This window comes from Pelodiscus sinensis, chromosome 4 (assembly GCF_049634645.1).
Source record: "Pelodiscus sinensis isolate JC-2024 chromosome 4, ASM4963464v1, whole genome shotgun sequence".
In the NCBI taxonomy this organism is placed as follows: domain Eukaryota; kingdom Metazoa; phylum Chordata; order Testudines; family Trionychidae; genus Pelodiscus; species Pelodiscus sinensis.
The window spans coordinates 7,997,757-8,020,771 of record NC_134714.1 but is presented as its reverse complement, the minus strand read 5'-3'; the positions used below and the strand labels follow the sequence as shown (position 1 = coordinate 8,020,771).

Here is a 23,015-nt window from a genome sequence, read left to right as displayed (position 1 = left end):
GTTAATAGTGACTGGACAATGTCTATACAGCCTTAAGGTGATATTAATTTTTAAAAATCCAGAAATAAATATCAAACTAGAAAATGTGCTTTGTTGGTATCCTTGAGAAAAATGAAAAAAGTAATAGTGTGGGGGGGTGTTGGTTTTTTTGGTGACCGCTGACAGAGTTGCTCACATGGACTTGTTTCACCAAATTTGGGTGTGTCTGTAATGGAGACTAACTAGGAAATCCTCTTCATCAGCTTGCCCAAGGGTTGTTTTAGTAATATGCCAAACCCTTCCAAACAGGAATAGAATCCTGCGCACAACTTGGGCCTCTGGAAACTCAGTATTCCATGATGCGAAGGTTCCAATTTGCCTAGAGTATGCCCCATTGCTTCTGAAAAGAAAGAAGAGATCCACGGATACATGAAATGAGATTGACTTTTGTGGCCCCATAACCTTCCAAGCATTGGGTGAATTTTATCAGACAACTAAACATCTTTAAAAACCCAGCAAAGGTTAGTAACATAATTGGTCAAAAGAAGCCTGCAGAATCTGACGACATATCATCCCAGTCTTAAAGGGCTCTGATGTACTTTTTAAATTAAGACTTTATTCCTGTTTATAATTGTATTGCTTTTTATATTTGCAACTGCTACCATTGTGTGATTCCTTTACCTTCTGCAACTGTTAGGACCCAGTTATTTCACAAAGGTGTTACTCTGCTATCCTAATTTCTTGTACTTATTGTGTGGAATTCTGTGCGTTATGCATGTTTGATGCTTCTGTGCTTTATCCCATTGTTTGAAACTAGGAGCTGATTGCATCCTATCTGTTCAATATTGATGTTAGTATTTCTGAACGTATTGTTAGTAGGGCACTAACTAACTGTTCAGTTTCTTGGAGGAGGCGAGAACTTCTCTAGTCTCTACTGAAGGAGTGTTTTCAAGAATTTGTCTTTAGATTTTAAGATTTTTAACTTTCCATATGTCTTGTGCTGTCTGGTGAACTTTTTGTTTAGTCAAGTGTATTTTCTTTTGATTTGGTTACTTAGATATCTCAATAAAGGTATTATAAATATATTTATTGAATTTCTTGCATTGTCTTGGTAATCTTGAAAATGGAAATTCTGTGGGGCTAAAGTTAGTCTTCCAAATAAGATTATTTGGAGACCTCTTGTGAGCAATAGCATAGTATGCTTATCTGCTAGTGTTAGATCAGTTTGTAGTTGAGGTGTTTGTGGTCATTCTGTATCTCCTTCTTTCTCCTTCCCTTAAGAATGTCCCCAGGAAATCTGAGAATTTCCTTTCTTCTCTTGCTCTATTTACCCCCACTGCATTATTCTTTTGGCATCATATCAGAGACATCCTTCAGAGGAGGAACTAATGGAGCTTCCTTCAGAGCCTGTGGAGTACCACTTTGAACAATGTAGCACTTTAAAGACTAACAAGATGGTTTATTAGATGATGAGCTTTCGTGGGCCAGACCCACTTCCTCAGATCAAATAGTGGAAGAAAGTAGTCACAACCATATATACCAAAGGATACAATTTAAAAAAATGAACACATATGAAAAGGACAAATCACATTGCAGAACAGGAGGAGGATGCGGGGGGGAGGGGGGGAGGAAGGAAGGAAGGTAAGTGTCTGTGAATTGATGATATTAGAGGTAGGGAGAGTGGGATGTTTGTGAGTTAATGGTATTAGAGGTGATAATTGGGGAAACTATCTTGGTAATGGGTGAGATAGTTCAAATGTTTGTTGAGTCCTTTTTGGAAAGTGTCGAATTTTAACATGAATGACAGTTCAGAGAATTCCCTTTCAAGTGCAGATGTAAAAGGTCTTTGTAGCAGAATGCAGGTGGTTAAGTCATTGAGAGAGTGTCCTTTCTGGTTAAAATGGCAAGAAACTGTTTTCTCTTTGTGATCTTGTCTGATATCTGTTTTGTGGGCATTAATCCTTTGGCGAAGTGTCTGAGATGTTTGTCCAATGTACATAGCAGACGGACACTTTCGGCACATGATAGCATAGATTATATTTCTGGATGCACAGGAATATGTGTTCTTGATCTTATAACTCACTTGGTTAGGGCCAATAATGGTATCAGCAGAATGAATATGTGGACAAAGCTGGCATGGGTACACGCATGGCCCCACAGTATGCTATGTACATTGGACAAACATCTCAGACACTTTGCCAAAGGATTAATGCCCACAAAACAGATATCAGACAAGATCACAAAGAGAAAACAGTTTCTTGCCATTTTAACCAGAAAGGACACTCTCTCAATGACTTAACCACCTGCATTCTGCTACAAAGACCTTTTACATCTGCACTTGAAAGGGAATCCTCTGAACTGTCATTCATGTTAAAATTCGACACTTTCCAAAAAGGATTCAACAAACATTTGAACTATCTCACCCATTACCAAGATAGTTTCCCCAATTATCACCTCTAATACCATTAACTCACAAACATCCCACTCTCCCTACCTCTAATATCATCAATTCACAGACACTTACCTTCCTTCCTCCCCCCTCCCCCTGCATCTCCCTCCTGTTCTGCAATGTGATTTGTCCTTTTCATATTTGTTCATTTGTTTTAATTGTATCCTTTGGTATATATGGTTGTGACTACTTTCTTCCACTATTTGATCTGAGGAAGTGGGTCTGGCCCACGAAAGCTCATCATCTAATAAACCATCTTGTTAGTCTTTAAAGTGCTACATTGTCCTGCATTTTGCTTCAGCTACCCCAGACTAACACGGCTACATCTCTATCACTTTGAACAAACATTCTTGCTGAGTAGATTACTTTATTTCCTTTGTGAGCTGAGCATACTGCTGTTCTTCTTAAGTACTTACCATCCGGTAGGGCTGAGGACCATCCAATAGGTGCGAGGATCAAGATGCTAAGAGTACAATGGGGTTCCTGGTTATTTATGTCTTTAGGTCAGCCCAACAGTTTGTAAATGAGTACAGAAAAGGCAGTTTCCCTTCCTTTTCATTCCCTCCCTCCAGAAACAGAAATAAAAATCCTTTCAGTCCAAATGAAATAAAATTGTTATATCAAGTTTATGGAATAATTAGCTTCAATCCCTATTGAAGTGAAAAGCTTTATAATTTCTGAGAAGTGTAGTATATACATTTTGGAGCGTGAATTTGTTGGGTTTTTTAATGTGTCCAAATATTAATATGTTGGTAGAGAATATATTTTTCAAAGCGCTCACATATTACCTACTTTACCCTCACAACCTCTCAGTGAGGTGGGTGAGTATTACTTGTATTTTACAAGTAGGGAAACTGAAGCAGAGAGATGGAAGTGACTTGCCCGAGGTTGTGTAGAATCTCTCCATAAACCTCAGAGAGCTTTGAATCAAGCAGCATGTAGTGAGTGAATGGCAGAGCTGGAATAGAATTTGGGATTACCTGGTTTCCTGCTCCATGTTCATTCCAGTGGATGCAGTTGCTTCTAAATCTATAAGAGCAGCATACCCATAACTCTGTAGGTATGCCTGCAAAGCAAAAGTGACAAACATCCATTATACCTTTATATTCAGGATAAGCAAGGTAGGTACATCAGAGAACCTAAGGGGGGGAAAAAATTCACATCATTCATCTGAACCAGTGTTTCCTGTGTTGGGAACCCTAGTGGAGATAGGATTCCAGCAGCTTCTGGCTTTATTGCTGCTGGTTAATTGATGTGCTAATTTAAAAAAAAAAGAAGAAACACACAAACAAACCTACCCAAACTGGAAACTGACAGACTTGTCTATGCTCGCTTGAATTCTAATACTGCATCAGTTGGACTAGTGGTAACACCAGTGAGTTGTTTTTCTGAAAATTGCCTAGTTGTAGTCAAGTCTATAATAATGGTTCTGCTCCAGCTAAAGGCACTGAAAGGAGTTTGCTTTAAAACAAATATACATGTGGGAACACTGAACTAAGCCTCATTTCCTCTTTTCAGAACAAACTAATGCCTGGAAATGACTTTTTCTAGTTCTGGACTACTATACTCTTAAAACCTGTTTTTTGTGTGTTTTTACTTTTTTTTTTTTTTTTTTTTTTTTTTTTTTAAGGAACACCATCAACATAAATCACACATCTTTCTGAATTTTAACCTGCTAGTTTTCTCAAGAATGCCTAAGATTACTATAACTAAAAGAGAGTAAACAATATAGATTCCTTTACTTATTTGCTTGTGCATTGTATAGCATTATATATATATTTTACTGTCATCTTTTATAGGTGATTATCCAGCTTCCCTTTTTTCTTGAGAGTCTTTCACACAGCAGCAGAGGGGGAGACTTTTTTAAAGTAAATTATTATAAAAGCCCTAAAAATGGCATGAGCCAGACACAACTTAGTACTTGAAAATACTTTTCCAAAACTAAATACATTTGGGTTTTTCTATGCTCAAATATGCCCTAAAGAAAAGGAAGCTTTAAAGGAAAGTTAGTCTATTGCCACCAGTTTGAATATTAATAAACACTTGTGTTGCTTGCTTTGAGGCCTTTCAAGCCTTCACTTCTCAATTGACAGTCTAACTCTTCAAATTACACATCATATTGTAAAAATCTAAATTAGCTGCTTTATGTATGAGACAAATCACTTGGGTGAAATCCAGGGACCATTGAAATCAATGGCTTTGACTTCATTTGAGGCCTGGATTTCACCAGTGGGCCTGATCCAAAACCCATTCGAAGTTAATGAGAAAGCTCCCTCTGACTTTGGAGTCTGGGTCAGCTTTAATATAATTCAATAGTAATATCAAAGACTTCATCTCGTGGTAAATAATATGCAAAGTTTTCCATTATACAAAAATTCAGTATCTCAGTACAGGTTTCAGAGGGGTAGCCAGGTTAGTCTGTTTCAGCAAAAACAACAAGGAGTCTGGTGGCACCTTAAACACTAACAAATTTATTAGGACATAAGCTTTTGTGAATTGCAGCTCACTTTGTCAGCAACATGATCATATAAGAACTTCCAGACTGGGTCAGAACAACGGTCCATCTAGCCCAGTATCCTGTCTGCCCACAGAGGCCAATACCAGATTCCCCAGAGGGAGGGGAAACAACAGATAATCATCAGTGATTCCTCTCATGTCACCCATTTCCAGACAAACAGAGGCTAGGAACACCATTCCCACCCATCCAGGCTAATAGCTATTGATAGACCTAACCTCCAGGAATCTATCTAACTCTTTTTTTTGAGCCCTGTTAAAGTCCTAGCCTTTGTCACATCCTCTGTCAAGGAGTTCCACAGGTTGACTGTGCACTGAGTGAAGAAAAACTTCCTTTTGTTTGTTTTAAACCTGCTGCCTGTTAATTTAATTTGGTGACCCCCTGGTTCTAATATTGTGGGAATAAGTAAATAACTTTTCCTTATTCACTTTTTCCACTTTTTTTATGGGTGAGATTCATACATACATACAGAGATGGAAGTGTTATCTCAGTGTTAATGAGCCTAATTCAATCAGGGTGAATGTGGCCCACTTCCAACAATGACCTGCACTCAGTTACAGACTTGAAGTTCCAATTCTTAAGCAAAAAACCTTCAAAAACAGACTGCAGTGTGAAACTACTGAGCTGGAATTCATATGCAAATTTGACACCTTGAGAATGGGTCTGACTAGAAATGGGATGGCTCTCATTACATAAATAACCTCTTCCCTCCCCATAGTTATTCTCACCTTCTTATCACTGTTGTAAGTGGGCCATATCCACCCTGATTAGTCTCATTAATACTGTTACAACATTCCTATCTCTGTAATATGTAGTATGTATCTCTGCCATCTTATTCTTTCACAGCATGCGTCTGATGAAGTGAGTTGCAACTCAGGAAAGCTTATGCCCTAATAAATGTGGTAGTCTTTAAGGTGCCACTGGACTCCTTGTTGTTTTAGCTTAGTACAGTACATTTTAAGGTGACATGGTATTTAAAAATAACAGCATGAGATTTCTATTAAAATGTATACTGTAATAATTGAAAAGTAGCTATGAGAACTTTGATTCACATACATAAAGTAACTTAAATTGAAATATTGTAATTTTTATTTGATGTAATATGTACCTTAGCAAACATACATATTTTATTTTTTAGGATGCGAGATACTGCAAGAAAAATAGAAGAGAAGTACTTTTGCAATCTTGCCACACATGTTGAGTTTCTGCCTGTTGAATGGAGATCAAAACTTACTCTTGATGGAGGTACAGTACCTGAAAATGAAACTTTTAGGCATGCACAAGTGTTAACAAAATGGTGATTTATATTGGAAAATTTTGTCTTTGGTTCAAATATGGGAGAAGTGAACACTTAGGTTGATTTTAAGTGTTAATTTTAGTACTTAATTCCTTTTAAATGTATTGTTAGTAATATTTTTATAATAGTATTCTCAGAAGTATGTAGCCATAGTATAAATGTTTTCACATGTTGTTTCTCCATTTACCTTGTACACTTTTATCATGCTTTTGAGTCTAACACTTGAGTCTCTCTTTTTAGACACTGTTGATTCCATAACTCCTGATAAAGTACGTGGGTTAAGGGACATGTTGAACAGCAGTGCAATGGATATAATGTATTACACAAGTCCTCTTTATAGAGATGAAGTAAGTGTATTTTATGTATTTTACCCTAGAGCAAGACAAGTAATGGCTGAAATGAAACTGCACTTCAGAATTTAAAGAAAATTTCACACCTTCTAAAAGGGGAAGGCTCATTCTTGGGTATCCATGAACTGTTAAAGACTCATTAAATATGATGATATTTGTCTTCAGTTTAGTTAGTATTAATAATACCCAGAATTTTGGTAGGACCTTTGCAACATAAAGGGGGTTTCTAGTTTAACACATGTTGCAACAATGTGGTAACAAAACAATAAACGGAATGATGAGGATGCTTGCAGGTTCCAGCAGTAAGAGTATGGCTCAGCACTATGTGGTAAGACAGAAACCTTGATGCATTTTTGTAGGTGTCGTGGCAGGTTCCGTTCCTTTGAATATTTTCAAACTAGATACAGTAAAACATGTGCTATATGGCACTTAACTATCTGGAAGACTTTAGAAACCGGCAAATTTCCTAGGGCAGTGTTTCCCAAATAGTGCTCCGTTCAGCAAAGTGGAACTAAGGATTTCACGAAAAAATTCTACTCCCCCACCATCTGCAGAGCCCGTAGGCAGCTCCCATTGGCAGTGCGCGGCTCTGGCCGCTCCACCACCCATTGCGGCTGCCCCAGCACGGCGTGGCCCACTCCCCATCCTGCAGGACGGCCCCTGTCCCACGGGGGTCTCTGGAGCCACGCAGCCTCCGCTTCCTCCTCCACGTGTGCAGGCAGCAGCTTTTACAGTGGCCGCTGCTGAGAGGGGAAGGGGTGGCCAGGTCTGAGGTGCCAAGTAGCCGCTCTTGGCCTTCGGCGTTTTTAAACATCCACCTGTGTGGAACTCGGCTTGGGTTCTGCTGCCCTCCACAGGGCACGCTTGGGCTCTGCTCCCCCCACCCCAGGGAGCACTCAGGCTCGCTGCCCCCTGTGCACTGCCACGCTCTCTCCTCCACACTTCTTCCCAGCCTGCTGGGGAAGTGGCAGATTATGGTCTGGTGGGGAAGGTTGGAGTTTCTACACACACCCGTGCCCTGCCAGCGGGAAGCCTGACTTGGTGCTCCAGCTGCATGGGGGGTGTGGGGGGAGCAGGAGTGGAAGCCAGGTAAGCATCCCCCCTCATGCCCAGATCCCGCATCCTCCTTCACTCCCCCCCTCTCACCAAGACCCCGTATTCCCAACGTGCTCTGACACCCTACCCCAAGATCTCTCCTGTACCTCCCTTCCTGGCCAGACACCCTACCCCAAGTCCTCTCTTGTACCCTCCCTCCTGGCCTGACACCCTTCTCCAAGCTGGGCTGGGCAGCTGGGCCCCTCAGATAACCAGAACACCCTAATCCCTGAGCATGCCAAATAACACAGGTTTTACTGCATCTGTTTTAGCAAAGAAGCTTCTAGTTAGACTTGAAAATCACTTACATGATCATAGAATAATAGGACTGGAAGGGACCTCAAGAGGTCATAGAGTCCAGCCCCCCGCCATCAAGGCAGGACCAAGCTCCGTCTACACCATCCCTGACAGATGTCTATCTAACCTGTTCTTAAATATCTCCAGAGAGGGAGATTCCACCACCTCCCTTGGCAATTTATTCCAATATTTGACCACCCTGACAGTTAGGAATTTTTTCCTAATGTCCAATCTAAACCTCCCCTGCTGCACTTTAAGCCCATTACTCCTTGTCCTGTCCTCAGAAACCAAGAGGAACAAATTTTCTCCTTCCTCCTTGTGACACCCTTTTAGATATTTGAAAACCGCTATCATGTCCCCCCTTAATCTTCTTTTTTCCAAACTAAACAAGCCCAGTTCATGAAGCCTGGCTTCATAGGTCATGTTCTCTAAACCTTTAATCATTCTTGTCGCTCTTCTCTGTACCCTTTCCAATTTCTCCACATCTTTCTTGAAATGTGGCGCCCAGAACTGGACACAGTACTCCAGCTGAGGCCTAACTAGTGCAGAGTAGAGCGGCAGAATGACTTCACGAGTTTTGCTTACAACGCACCTGTTGATACAACCTAGAATCATATTTGCTTTTTTTGCAACAGCATCACACTGTTGACTCATATTCAACTTGTGGTCCACTATGACCCCTAGATCCCTTTCCACCATTCTCCTTCCTAGACAGTCGCTTCCCATCTTGTATGTATGGAACTGATTGTTCCTTCCTAAGTGGAGCACTTTGCATTTTTCTTTATTAAACCTCATCCTGTTTACCTCTAACCATTTCTCTAACTTGCTACGGTTATTTTGAATTATGTCCCTATCCTCCAAAGAAGTTGCAACTCCACCCAGTTTGGTATCATCTGCAAACTTAATAAGCGTACTCTCTATCCCAATATCTACATCATTGATGAAGATATTGAACAGTACGGGTCCCAAAACAGACCCTTGCGGAACTCCACTTGTTATCCCTTTCCAGCAGGATTTAGCACCGTTAACAACAACTCTCTGACTACGGTTATCCAGCCAATTATGCACCCACCTTATCGTGGCCCTATCTAAGTTATATTTGCCTAGTTTATCAATAAGAATATCATGCGAGACAGTATCAAATGCTTTACTAAAGTCTAGGTATATGACATCCACCGCTTCTCCCTTATCCACAAGGCTCGTTATCCTATCAAAGAAAGCTATCAGATTAGTTTGGCATGACTTGTTCTTCACAAACCCATGCTGGCTATTCCCTATCACTTTATTACCTTCCAAGTGTTTGCATATGATTTCCTTAATTACCTGCTCCATTATCTTCCCTGGGACAGACGTTAAACTGACCGGTCTGTAGTTTCCTGGGTTGTTCTTATTCCCCTTTTTATAGATGGGCACAATATTTGCCCTTTTCCAGTCTTCTGGAATCTCCCCTGTCTGCCATGATTTTTCAAAAATCACAGCTAAAGGCTCAGATACCTCCTCTATCAGCTCCTTGAGTATCCTGGGATGCATTTCATCAGGACCTGGTGACTTGCTGACATCTAACTTTCCTAAGTGATTTTTAACTTGTTCTTTGTGTATCCTATCTTCTAAACTTACCCTCTCTCTGCTTGTATTCACTACGTTAGGCACACCTCCAGACTTCTCGGTGAAGACCGAAACAAAGAAGTCATTGAGCATCTCTGCCATTTCCAAGTTTCCTGTACTGCTTCTCCCTCCTCACTAAGCAGTGGGCCTACCCTGTCTTTGGTCTTCCTCTTGCTTTTAATGTATTTATAAAAGGTCTTCTTGTTTCCCTTTATGCCTGTAGCTAGTTTGATCTCATTTTGTGCCTTTGCCTTTCTAATCTTGCCCCTGCATTCCCGTGTTGCTTGCCTATATTCATCCTTTGTTATTTGTCCTAGTTTCCATTTTTTTATATGACTCCTTTTTTATTTTGAGATCATGCAAGATCTCCTTGTTAAGCCAAGCTGGTCTTTTGCCATATTTTCTATCTTTCCTACACAGTGGAATTGTTTGCTTTTGGGCCCTTAACAAAGTCCCTTTGAAATACTTCCAACTCTCCTCAGTTGTTTTTCCCTTCGGTCTTGCTTCCCATGGGACCTTACCTACAAGTTCTCTGAGCTTATCAAAATCTGCCTTCCTGAAATCCATTACCTCAATTGTGCTGGTCTCCCTTCTACCTTTCCTTAAGATCATGAACTCTGTTATTTCATGATAACTGTCCCCTATACTGTCTTCCACTTTCAAGTTCTCAACTAGTTCCTCCCTATTTGTTAAAATCAAATCCAGAACAGCTTCTCCTCTGGTAGCTTTTTCAACCTTCTGAAACAGAAAGTTGTCTCCAATGCAGTCCAGAAACTTATTGGATAGCCTGTGCCTCGCTGTGTTAGTTTCCCAACATATGTCTGGATAGTTGAAGTCCCCCATCACCACCAAATCTTGGGCTTTGGCTAGTTTTGTTAATTGTTTAAAAAGGCCTCATCCACCTCTTCCACCTGGCTAGGTGGCCTGTAGTAGACTCCTAGCATGATATCACCCTCGTTTTTTACCCCTTTTAGCTTAACCCAGAGACTCTCTACACAGCTATCTCCTACGTTCATCTCCACTTCAGTCCAAGTGTGTACATTTTTAATATACAAGGCAACCCCTCCTCCCTTTTTTCCCTGTCTGTCCTTCCTGAGCAAGCCGTACCCTTCCATACCAACATTCCAATCATGCGTCCCATCCCACCAGGTTTCTGTAATACCAATGATATCATAGTTGTATTTATTGGTTAGCAATTCCAGTTCTTCCTGCTTATTACCCATACTTCTCACATTTGTATATAGGCATCTAAGATACTGATTTGATCTTGCCTCCCTGTTGTGCCCTGACCCTCCTTTCTCCTTGCCATTATAGGCCATAGTCCCCCCCATTTCCAACCCATCTCCCAGTCCCACACATTCAGCACTTCTCCTGTACAATGATGATTTCCTGTACAATGTGCTGTGGTATGTGATGGGGCAAGGTAAGTTTTCAGTGATAAATATGATCTTACAAAAAGCTGTCAGTGTGGTAAAGACACATTAAATCATTTTTCAAAATCCTAAACCTTGTAATATGTTGAGTGCAGTTTGTTTATGTGGAGCTTGCTTCAGTCTGATTTAGCTTTTTAGGATTAGAATGTATAGATCTTTGTCCCATGAAAAGAATCAGAAAGGTAACTAGTTGCCACTTGTCTGTATTTAAATGTATTTTATTTTAAGCCACTGTTAGCAAAAGCATTTTGGGGAGAAACATTTCTGTCCTTTCTTATGCATTCTCATGCTGCACTGTGCGGTAGGCTAGGGATGTTAACTAGCGATTAATTTACTAGTCAAGTAGTCGATGGAATTTCCATCAACTAGTTGATAGGCACTTCCACGTTCCGCCTTTGAAATGTACAAGAGCTCTAAGAGCTCCCTCCTCCCTGTTTCAAAGGGATGGCGCTGCACAGAACCCAGGATCAGCTGTGTGGCACTACCCCTTGGAAACGCTGCCTCTATCTACTGGATAGAGGCAGCAAGAGGGGGGAAGCAACTAGTCGATATCCGATAAGCATTTGCCTATTGGATAGTCAACTAGTCCTATATCCTTACTTCTGAGACACTCAAGATAAAACTTCCTAATTTATTCTGTGTTACATTTAAAGTATTTTTTTAAAGAAATTGTGTAGCTCTCATTTATATTATATTGCACTTGACCTGTAATGACAGGAAAGTGCCTTCTTTTTACTCGTTTTCAGTAAACTTGTAGTGCAGTGGTCTCCAACCTTTTTACACCCAAGATCACTTTTTAAATGACAGACCAAGCCAAGATCTACCGCCCCGCCCCTTTCTTGAAGCCCTGCCCTCTCTATTCTCCTCCTCTCCATCACTTTCTATCCCCAATCCTTATACTGCTACTTTAAAAAAAATTCCCACTATTCCTCGCAGCTACTCACCTGTGCTGTTGCTCGGTGAGTAGCTGCTCCTCAAATGAGGAAATCTAATGTAAATGTACTGCGCAGGTGCGCAGTTCAGAGAGGGCTCGAGCTACTCTTAGAGCCTCCGAGATCTACCGGTAGATCGCAATCTACTGGTTGGTGACCACGGTTGTAGTGCATAGTATTAAATAGTATCAAGCAGAGCACTTTGTTGAAATAACTGTATTTTTGTAAATGTTTTACTACATTACTGTTTTGTGGTGGCTTGTTCAGAATACTTATTCTATCTTAAATTGGTCTCCTTGTTGTATTTTTCTCTTTTCTTTGTATTTATGTGGGCATTTCCTGTTGGGAAGTACTGTTCCTGTTTGCCTGTAACATTGAGTGGTTTCTCTTCAAGCACCTCACACTTATAATGCTTTTCATCCAAAAATCTCATTACGCCCCTGTGAAGTAGATTAAGCAATAAGTAGGGATCAGTTCAGCCATGTCCGTGTAGGAATACAGCAGTTATTTACCTAGCAAACCTATATAAACATTCAGAATTGAGTGAAACTGGTGTAACTGTTGGTTCATAACTTTTGACCCTTCTGTAAGCAAACTGGTCAAATGGATTCATGGCCAGTAGCCACCATTTTATTTCCGCTCTCTTCTCACTTATTGGAACAAGTTATGTCTCATAGGGTATGACTACACTGCAGAGTGCATTTGGGAGCATGGGCACATGGGGGGGAGGGATTAACTGCAGCATATGTAGACAAGGACTTCAGTGCAAACTATGCTAGCTCACCCTGGATCTTCATAGGATTGGAAAGGACTTTGAGAGATAATCAAGCCCCCCAGTCTCTTCCACTCATGACAGGACCAAGCACCATCTAGCTCATCCCATAGCTACATTGTCTAACCTGCTTTTTAAAAATCTACAATGATGGAAATTCCACAACCTCCCTGGGCAAAGATTTTCTTAATGTTCATTGGAAACCTCCCATATTGTAATTTGAGCCTATTGCTTCGTGTCCTATCATCATAGGTTAATGAGTACATTTTTCTCTCTCCTTGTAACAACCTTTTAGGTACTTGAAAATTGTTAAAGTCCCCTCTCAGTCTTCTGTTTTCCAGGCAAAACAAACCCAATTTTTTCAGTCTTCCCTCATAGGTCATATTTTCTAGACCCTTAAATCATGTTTGTTGCTCTTCTCCGGACTTTCTCAATTTGTCCACCTCTTTCCTGAAATGTGTCATCGGAACTGGATACAGTACTCCAGGTGAGGCCTATTTCCATTTTTTATGACACTTCTTCTAATACAACCCAGAATGATTTTTGGGTGTGGTGTGTTGTGTGGGTTTTTTTGTTTTTTGGGTTTTTTTGTGCAACAGTTGTACACTGCTGACTCCTATTTAGCTTGTGATCCACTGTGACCCCCAGATCTCCTTCTGCAATACTCTTTTTTTAGTTAGTCATTCCCATTTTGTATGTGTGCAGCTGTTTGTCTTGATTGAATTCCTTCCTGTTTACCTCAGACCATTTCTCCAGTTTCTCCAGATCATTTTGAATTGTGATCCTATCCCAAAGACTTGCAACCCTTCCCAGATTGGTATTATCTGCAAACTTTGAAAACATTGATGAAACTATTGAACAGAACCATACTGAGAACTGATCCCCACTCCCTCCATTATGCCCTTCCAGAATGACTGTGAACCATTGATAACTACTCTTGGAAATGGTTATCCAGCAAGTTATGCACCCACAGTATAGAATCTCTATCGGGATTGTGTTTCTCAAGTTTCCTTTTGAGAAAGTCATTTGAGACTATCAAAAACCTCACTAAAGTCTAGATATACCACATCTAATGCTTCCTCCCTATCTGCAAGATTTGCTGCCCTGTCAAAGAAATCCATGCTGTTTTATCACTTATCTTTCAGATGGTTGCAAATTGATTCCGTAATTATTTGCTTCATTATCTTTTTGGGTACACAAGTTAAGCTGAGTGGTCTGTAATACCCTGGGTTGTCCTTATTTGCCTTTCTGTATATGGACACTGTATTTGTCCTTTTCCAGTCTTCTGGATTTTCTCACATCTTCCATGACTTTTCAAAGATAATAGCTATTGGTTCAGATATCTTTTCAGTCAGCTCCTTACATACTCGAGGATGCATTTCATCAGGCTCTGGTGACTTGACATGTAATTTAAGTAATTTTTAACTTGTCCTTTCTGTATTTTAGCTTCTGATCCTACCCCATTTTCACTGGCATTCACTGTTAGGTATCCAAACACCACCAATCTTTGTGGTGAAAATAAAGCAGTCATTAATCAGCTCTGACATTTTCCCTATTCATTGAGTAACAGTCCCTACCCTGTGTCATGTTCTTGGATTTTAATGTGAGCAAGCATTGTTGCATCCACTTGTGTATGTTGGCCCCAAACTTCTGTGCAAAGTGGGCCAAGTGAGATGTCTAATGAAAGCTTATGCATAACTGATTCTGTCTATCCTATTCTTATACTTGTATGATTTTTCCATGTAAAGATGAGAGTATGGACTCTTTACCTATAGTTATATGGTTCCTGTCTGGGAGACAGTAGTAGGTGCCAACCACCTATTGTGAGGAGTGGTTGTTCAGTGGATAGCTATGCTAAATAGCGATACTACATGAACAATGGCTCCCAGGGTTGCCAATTGACACCTGTGGAATTTGACTAGGAACCTGCGGACCAGCAGGTACACAACATGGCTGCTTACCTAAAGGAACATGGACAGGTCATGTGATCATCTCCAATTTGGGAGGTGCCGTCACTCAGGAGAACAATGGATTTCCTTCCATATGGGCAAGATAATAAAAGGATCCTGAGGGTTCCTTCGTCTTTGTCTTCAATCCTGCTCTTGACTTCAGAAGCACCCTTGCAATGAACAGAGTGCCAGGAAAGATTTGTTGACCCATCCTAAGGTAGGATGTACTCCTGAGACTTTTAAGCTAGCAGTTTATTACGTCTCTGCTAAAAGCCTGCATCAAGAACTTGGTGATTGATGTATGGAATGTGCTTTCTTTAACAATCCTGCTCTCCACCATTTCGTTCTTTTTATTAATGAACCTTTTAGGAGTTTAGTGGAGGAGTTTAGATTCTAAAGGACTGGCCCAGCAGCCTCTTTTGGATAAGATCCAAGGTATCAATTGACCTAGGTCCTTTGGGACTGGGAGAACCTGTTTGGCGTTGGTGAGATTGTGTTTTATAACCTTTCATCTGTATATCTTTAGGAGTGGTGCTGGTTGTGGCACAAGCAAAGTTGGGGTGTCTCAGAGGATTTACTTGTGCAACTTCTTGCTGGCCAGAGTGGCAGCTGAAGGGCTGTTGTGTGTGACTGGTTTGGAGTCTTATAGCAGTGGTTCCCAACTTTTTTGATACCAGGGACTGGCAAACCCATTCACAAACTTTTGGTGGAACAGTAACATTTTATTTGCATATTCAATATGCAAATAAAATGTTACTGGTCTGCCAAAAGCCCCAGCCTTCCAGAGTTTCCCAGTGCCAGACCTAACTCCTAGAGCCACCCCACTCCTCCACTGTCCCCCAGCACAAGTCACTGACCCCAGAATCCCCTGCATCCAACCCCCCCCAGTGCCAGCCTCCCGCCCTCAGAGTCCCCCACCGCCAGGCCCCCCACCCCGCCAGCTTCCTGTTTCCAGAACCCCACTGCACCCAACCCCTCCAGAAACTCCCCCAGTGCCAGGCCCCAATATTAGCTCCATCCCGAGAGCCCACCTAGTGGCAGCCCTGCTCCCCATAGCTCCCCCACTGCTAGCCTGCCCCCAGAGCTCTTCAGCATTAGCCCCTCCCCTGGAGCTCCCAGTGCCTGCCCTGCTCCCCTCACCTAGCCCTGAGCTGCCTCCCAGAGGCCAGCTGAGCACTGCTGTCCTGGTAGCAGCTGCCCTAAGGCTGCTGTGCCGGGCTCCCTGCAGCCCTCCCGCCATGCAGCGAACTGCTTTTCCGTATCTAGGAAGAGACCCCACTCCGGTCCTGCCAGCCCTGGCAACAGCCCAGCCACCGACATGCGCACAGGTTCAGCAGTGTCCATGGCACAAGTGACAGGCGGGCACACGTTTCTGGTGGCTCAATTGTTCCTCCTCAGGCCGTTAACAGTTGACACAGGGTCACTCAGCCCATGTGCATCTCGGGCTCGTAACACCCACCTGACAGCCATGTGGTACTAGCCTCCCCTGACACCAGCTGGTTTGAGTCGCGGAGCCCGGCTCCGCCCGCACAACTCTGATCAGTGCTGCTGGCTGTGGCACCCCTGGGACATTGGGAAGTGGCCAGACACGTGGGGCGAGCCAGAGCCAGTAGGGGATACCCTGCAGGGGAAGCCGGGCCTTGCCGGAGGAGGGGTGGAAATCATGGACACCCAGAACACATGGGAGCGCCTGTATTAACAGGCTGTACTGCTTGAACACACTCTTACCTTTTCTAATCACAGCATCATCCTTGCTCCAAGCAGTCTTACACTTTGGCAGCTAGATGGCAGCTGTGATCAACTCTGGGGACTGAAACATTTCACCAAAATGTTTCTTACTGCCACACAAGCACATTTACCTGTGGCGTACAGAACTTGGAGGACATCTTGAGCCTTTGCAGTTTTGAATCCAGTTGGTACAGTATAGGAAGCAGCCATCCCATTTGTGCACTGGTCTCTGCTTGGAGACTATTTAGTTCCTTCGCCACTGGGCCCATGACCATTCTGCCAAGAAGGCCAGCTCCGTTGGATTCTGCCTGTAGAATAGTTAATAGACTCAGTTAATTAAGTTAAATACAGCATGGTCAGGGTGGTGTGTTTTTTAACAAAAAGAAAAGTATAAAGCAAAGAACCACTACTTACGTGTTATTTTTGAGTGCTGCAAACACATCTCTGATGCTCTGGCCCTCAGCAGTTAACCGTACCAGGTAAGCAAGAAACAGAGAGATCCTTTCTTTAAGAAACCCAAACAACTAAAATACTTGAATTGTATTGTTTTCTGTGTTACAGAAACACTCACAGGCACCCGTCAAAAGCAAGGCTTTGTTATTCTAGGTACCGTACCAATACGTAGGAATATGTGGTCCCTGCCCTGGAAGAACTTAGTTAAATTTGAAACAGCCTGTGGTTTAGATTTTTTTTTTTTTAAGACACATCAATTTGGGGATTTTTTGCCTCTAAGTATTTAACGTTTCTGTGGCTGAAGAATGAGAGCAGCACTTCACAGAATATTGCTTTAAAAAGAGAAAAGCATCAAAGAAGCCAAATACAAAAATGATACATAGACGACTACAGAACGGTGCTCAGTTTTGTTTCCCATTTTCATGAGAATTAATATTACCTCCTGATCTAAGCATATTTAAACTTTTTTAAATCAATTATGAGGAAAAGGTTAATTGGTTGGGTTTATTTAACGTCCTTAGATAAGAGTTAATAGTAAGTGAAATGGAAATAATTATAGATTCCAAGGCCAGAAAGGAACACTGTTGTCATAGGTTAATGTTCTATTTATTAGTAGCTGTAGTTAATTGTAATTAATTTTTTTAAATTGGTCTCTGAAAGGAAAGTCAAGGAGAATTAAAACAGTACTTTTGATATTTCACATGAAAAAATAAGGCCATTGATTTAAGAAGTATAGGAGTTTGTACTGACTGCATTTTATAGAGGGGAAGATGAGGTGTACAAGACAAAATAATTGATTTCATGAAATTAAAATACATTTAACAAGATGAAGAATTTTCTCAGACCAACCTGTTCTTTTGCTCGCCAGAATATTTTGTTTCAAGATTGAGAGCTAGTGAGGGTTAAATTAGATTCTTAATTTGTGGCATACACTGATTCCCACCTAATCGTTTCCTAGCTGGGACGTAATATGTAAGCTGCTTTTTCTTTTCTTTTCACGTACTAAACACTGAAAAATTCAGTTACATAATCCCAATGCTGATAGAGAACCTTGTAGTCAGAGGAAAGCAAATGGTGCTTTACAGATGCAATTAGAGGAAGTTTGTTTTAATTATAGCTGCAAAATATTTGGTTACCTAGTCAATTCATGACACTAATAATAATGGTGACTGGAAATATTACTGCTTAGTTGTAGTAGTAGTAACTTCTACTGTGCAAATAGGTTAGGTATACAGTGATTTACGGTTTAGAAACAATCTCCGTCAGCTGATCTGGTTGAATTACAACCTTGTAATCTAGTCATGAGGCTTCTCTTTTGCTTCTGAAATTACAGCTGCTCAGAAATCTGTGTGCAGAGTTTCTGTCTACCATACATATATTTTGGCACATTAGTTTAACTCCTCCAGTCACAGTATGCTTTTAAAACTAGATAGAAACATCATTTCAGGTTGAATAGCTTGGTACTTCAGATGTGTGTGGCAGGAATATCCCTATTCTACCCCAAAATCTGTAGAAAATGACCACATTCATGAGCCACATTATTAATTTCTCAAGTCACTTAGCAATGCCAATGTCTACAAAAAAAAGGGGTTACCAATAATATTTTTCTTTTTTCGCAGAAGATCTCTGCCTTCCCAGAAAAATAATATTATATTTAGGAATGGTGGGATGTGAGCACAGAACTGTTAGGAAGTCCTAATTCCAGCTGAGACTTTTTTTTTCTGTGCCCTGGGATAATTCCCTCTGAATCAGTTTCTTTATATGCACTACTATTATTTTGTTTTCAGTAATATCCAAAACGTGTTAAACTCGGTGCAAACATCAGAATAGGCAGTGACCTGACCTAATCCCAAAGAGCTTACTTTGGAATTGAGATAATACCTACTTCACAAGGCTGTTGTAAGGCTTCGTTAGTTGTTTGTATAATGCTTTGAAGTTGAGGATGTTAAATAATTGTCTGCAAGTGAAACATGGTGCAGATATTTGTAACACCAGCTGCGATTCATATTTATATGCAGTAGTGATTCAGAGAACATAGCATTTGAAAAATGTAAGTTAAAAATGCTTTATTTCTTTCTGATGGTTTAGAATCACATTTCTGTTCTTTCTGGTCAGGATGGGCAGGGCTGGCATTTCATTGAGATAAAGTAATTTAAGACAGGACACTGGTAAATACTGGCTTTAACCAGGAAACAGAAAAATAATTTCTCCAAATTTGGATACATCCATTCAAAACTGAGGATTAGGCTCCATCTGTCCACTACATCAAAGTTGGTCTTCTGTTCTAGAAAGCTGCATGGCCAGATGGACCTAAAGTGATGAACGCTGAATGCTTCTGGTAGCTTACTGCTTCAAGCCCACAACTCTGCGTTGTTGTAGATTTTCATATAAGCAAATGCTTTTGACTTGTTTCAATAATATTGAAACCTGAAATGAGTCCTTGAGAAAATACCAAACCTAAATGTATATTGCATAGAGTAGTATTACACCCAGTGCAGTTTTACATTAGTCTACAAATCTGCTGCCTTATTGAACACCAATTTGAATGTGAAACTAAAACTAGGTGTAATATACTATGAATTAACCAACAGTTTTTAAAACAGGAATTGGTTTGAACTAGGACTAGCTAGTTTTACACAGAGCAGAGAAAATATGATTTACGTGAGAAAAACCACATCTGGTATGTACTAGGCCATCTTTGGGGGTGGGGGGAGGTGTTCTATGCTTGCTCATGTTCTTTGCCACCCTTTAAGTCCTGGAAATATCACTCCAGTTACTCACTGGCTTGGGTTTTAAGTAGGACTGCTTTTGTTTTGGTCTCAATCCTTAACCTCAGTGGTTGTCAGTTTTTTTGCCATGGTAAGTTTTCTCCATGAATCTTGTCTTTGTGATTCATGTATGCACACATGGGATTTGAGAGCGGATTAGAAGTTTCTGATAGTATATTGTTCCTGTGTTAGTTCAACCTATCACTTTAAGAATACTCAGCAAGTTAGCCGGATTAGTCTGTAACTTTAAGAACAACAAGTAGTCCTGCGGCACCTTAGAGACTAACAAAAATATTTAGTATCATGAGCTTTCATGGGCAAAACCCACTTCATCAGATGAGTCAGAGAGGAATAACGGAAACCCAGAATTTATAATAGAAAAGGAAGTGGGGGGGGAGGGAGTACCTGTCAGTTGTAGGACCAGTGCTAATGAGGCTAATTCAGTGGGTTGGAAGTGTCCCATATTTAGCTTTTCATGTAAAAATAAGGTGTTATAAGGCCAGCCTTCTCTGCATTTAATGCAACATCCAGTTAATGTCTTTGTTCAAGCCCCAGGAAATAGTGTCAAATTTGCAGATGGGGGGGGGGGTGTCAGTTCTCTCACTCTCACTAGTGAAATTCCTCTGCAGAGGAATGGCTACTTGTAAATCCATGGTTGAGTGCCCAGGCAGGTTAAAATGTTCCCTTATTGCAGTGGTCTCCAATCTTTTTAAGCATGAGATCACTTTTTTAATTTAAGTGCAATACAGGATCTACCTCAACCCCAAATACACTGGCCCTGCCTCCTTTGTACCCCTTCTCCAAGGTCCCACCCCTGCTCATTCCATCCTCCCTCCCTCGCTTTCACCAGGCTGGGGCAGAGGGTTGGGGTTCAGGCTCTGGTCTTGGATTAAGGGATGTGGAGTGAGAGAGGGGTCTAAGCTGAGCTTGGGGCAGGGAGTTGCGGTGGCAGAGGGGGCTCTAGGTGCAGGCTCTGGAAGGGAGTTTGGGTGCTGGGGTGCTCAGGGCTAGGGCAGGGGCTTGAGATGCAGGAGGGGGTTCATGACTAGGGTAGAGGTCTGGGATGTGGGCATCAGCCAGGCCCTTCTTACCTCAGGTGGCTCCTGGGGGGTAGTGCAGTGGGGCTAAGGCAGGCCCTGTCCTGGCCCAGCACCGCTCCCCAAAGCAGCCAGCAAACTGCATCCCAAGTCCTGTTGTGCCCTCTCTCTGCTCTGTGGAGATAGGATACAGGGTGGGAGAGGAGGGGGCACCGTGACATTAGCGCCCTCCTCTTCCTTCCCTGCTCTGCCCTTCCCTTCACAGAACAGTAGGAGGCTTCTGAGGGGACAGCTCCAAGACAAAGGGCAGGAGATGCAAAGTAGTCTTGGGGGTGGGCAGCTGAAGTGCTGGGCTCGATAACCTCTTGGCCAAACCAGTTAGGATCACCTGTCAGATCTACCGGTAGAGTCCGATCTACTGGTGGTGGACCACTGCCCTACAGGTTTGTATGTTACCATTTCTGATGTCTTATTTGTCTCCATTTATCCTTTGTCGTAGAGACTGTCCAGTTTGGCCAATATACATGGCAGAGGGGCAATGCTGGCACTTGAGGGAATATATGACATTAGAGGATGTGCAGTTGTATGAGCTCCTGAGGTTGTGGCAGGCAGGAGCTGATAAGTGTAGGGAGGCAGCTTTTAAGTCCATATCAAAGGCAGCAGCGCTGGGGGAGCTGGCTTTTAAGCCTACGTGTACCAGCTCCCACGGAGCTGCATACTCTCCCTCCGCCCCGTGTGTAAATATGTAATGGCTGAAAAATTCAGCGGTTACACATTTACCAATATAAACGCATTTTAACATCCCTAGCAGGAAGAGGGAGGTTAATAATGATGAAATCCTAATACAATGTTTTCTCTCTTAAAACAGCTAGTAAAAGGCCTTCAACAGGAGCTGAACCGGTTATATATGCTGTTCTGTTCTCGAAATCCAGAGTTTGAAGAGAAAGGAGGGAAAGTCTCAATTGTGTCACATTCCCTTGGATGTGTAATCACTTACGACATAATGACTGGCTGGAATCCAGTTAGACTCTATGAACAATTGCTGCAGAAGGAAGAGGAGGATCTTGAAGACCGTTGGATGAGCTATGAGGAGCAACATTTGATTGAAGAACTTTACATAACTAAGCAACGGTAATGTATTCCAGATTCTCATTATTAAGGAGAAATCTGCATCCCTAAATGAAACGAGTTTTCCAGAGCTTACCATTACTTTTTACAGAACTGCCTGGCACGGCTACTCCTGTGCTGGCATTGAATTAAAATGGTAAGTGGAATTCTCTAACCACAGGACCAGACACATTAGTGAAGCTGTCAAAGGTAAGGATAGCTGGGATCAGTGACTGGAATTCTGAGCCCGTATCCTGCGCACTGTACAGGATTCAGACTGCTCGCCAGCAGGATCATCTTTTCATTGCCAGCTGATCAATGTGGGAACCACTTCCAGCAAGGGACAATAATGCAAGACCCTCCAAAGAAAGACGTTATTGACAATACTGTACCCCAGCAAGGTAACTAGATGTGTGCTGAAGCTGAGACTGCACACTACCCATAGGTGGGGAATGAGCCGTGATACAATGTGGAGTTGTAATTGGTATTGGAATCTTAGCTGGGCATGAACTGAGTTTCTAGAATTTAGGTTTTTTTATATTTTAAGGACACTAAGTATTCTAAACCTATTCAGGTTTAGGGAGAGGTCGAGGAATAAAGGTGGTTCTTTGAGCAATTGTACTTGTCCCTTCTACTTAGGTGCATGAACGCTCTGGTGCAGTGTCAGTTTTTCCAAAGCCGTACCTGTGAGCTGGTATAAGTGCCTTCTGCTGCCTTGTGCTGTATGCAGCCATAAAGAGCATGTCCTTCCTTTTTCCCCATGATGGTTATTGGAGCTCCTTTTTTTGTCCGTGCAAGTGTTTTCTTTTGCTCGCTGTAGTTATTGTCGTTAACACTCATTGTTATAGAGCAGTTTAGCTTAGTTTAGTTTAGATTTTGGTTTCTGGAAGTTGTTTGTTTGATCGCAGCTCCTATCTGAGCACCCATCTTGATATTAGAGTCATTTTTCATTCTTTTGGGTTGAAACCCTGCCGCTCACGTACCAGTTAGTGACCTGCTTCCAGCTGTCTTGAGTACTTGGGGGGAGGCTCATGTTAGTGGTAGGTGCAGTATTTGCAAGGTGGTTAAGCACTGATCCCAAAAGGACAGGACAGCTAGACTAAAGTACATGCTTAAGTTGGAATTGGAGCTTCATCCTCCATTGGAGCCTTCTTGCACAGTCCAGGTATCAAGTGCCTCTGCATCAGGCAGCAGTGCTCTTCCGGCCTTGGTTTTATCGAGAGACCGATCAATTTCACTGGTTCCAAAG

At 41.8% G+C, this 23,015-nt stretch overlaps 1 protein-coding gene across 5 annotated transcripts in view; it reads left to right on the top strand.

The window, feature by feature from the left end:
* Positions 1-23,015, top strand: part of DDHD1 (DDHD domain containing 1) — an 85,457-nt gene that overhangs the window by 42,663 nt on the left and 19,779 nt on the right. For all 5 annotated transcript variants that reach the window (XM_075926221.1, XM_075926219.1, XM_075926222.1 and 2 more), the window contains 3 exons: positions 6,082-6,188; positions 6,481-6,587; positions 21,528-21,790. In XM_075926221.1, coding sequence (XP_075782336.1) covers positions 6,082-6,188; positions 6,481-6,587; positions 21,528-21,790 — 477 coding nt within the window. The remainder of the gene's footprint in view (positions 1-6,081; positions 6,189-6,480; positions 6,588-21,527; positions 21,791-23,015) is intronic.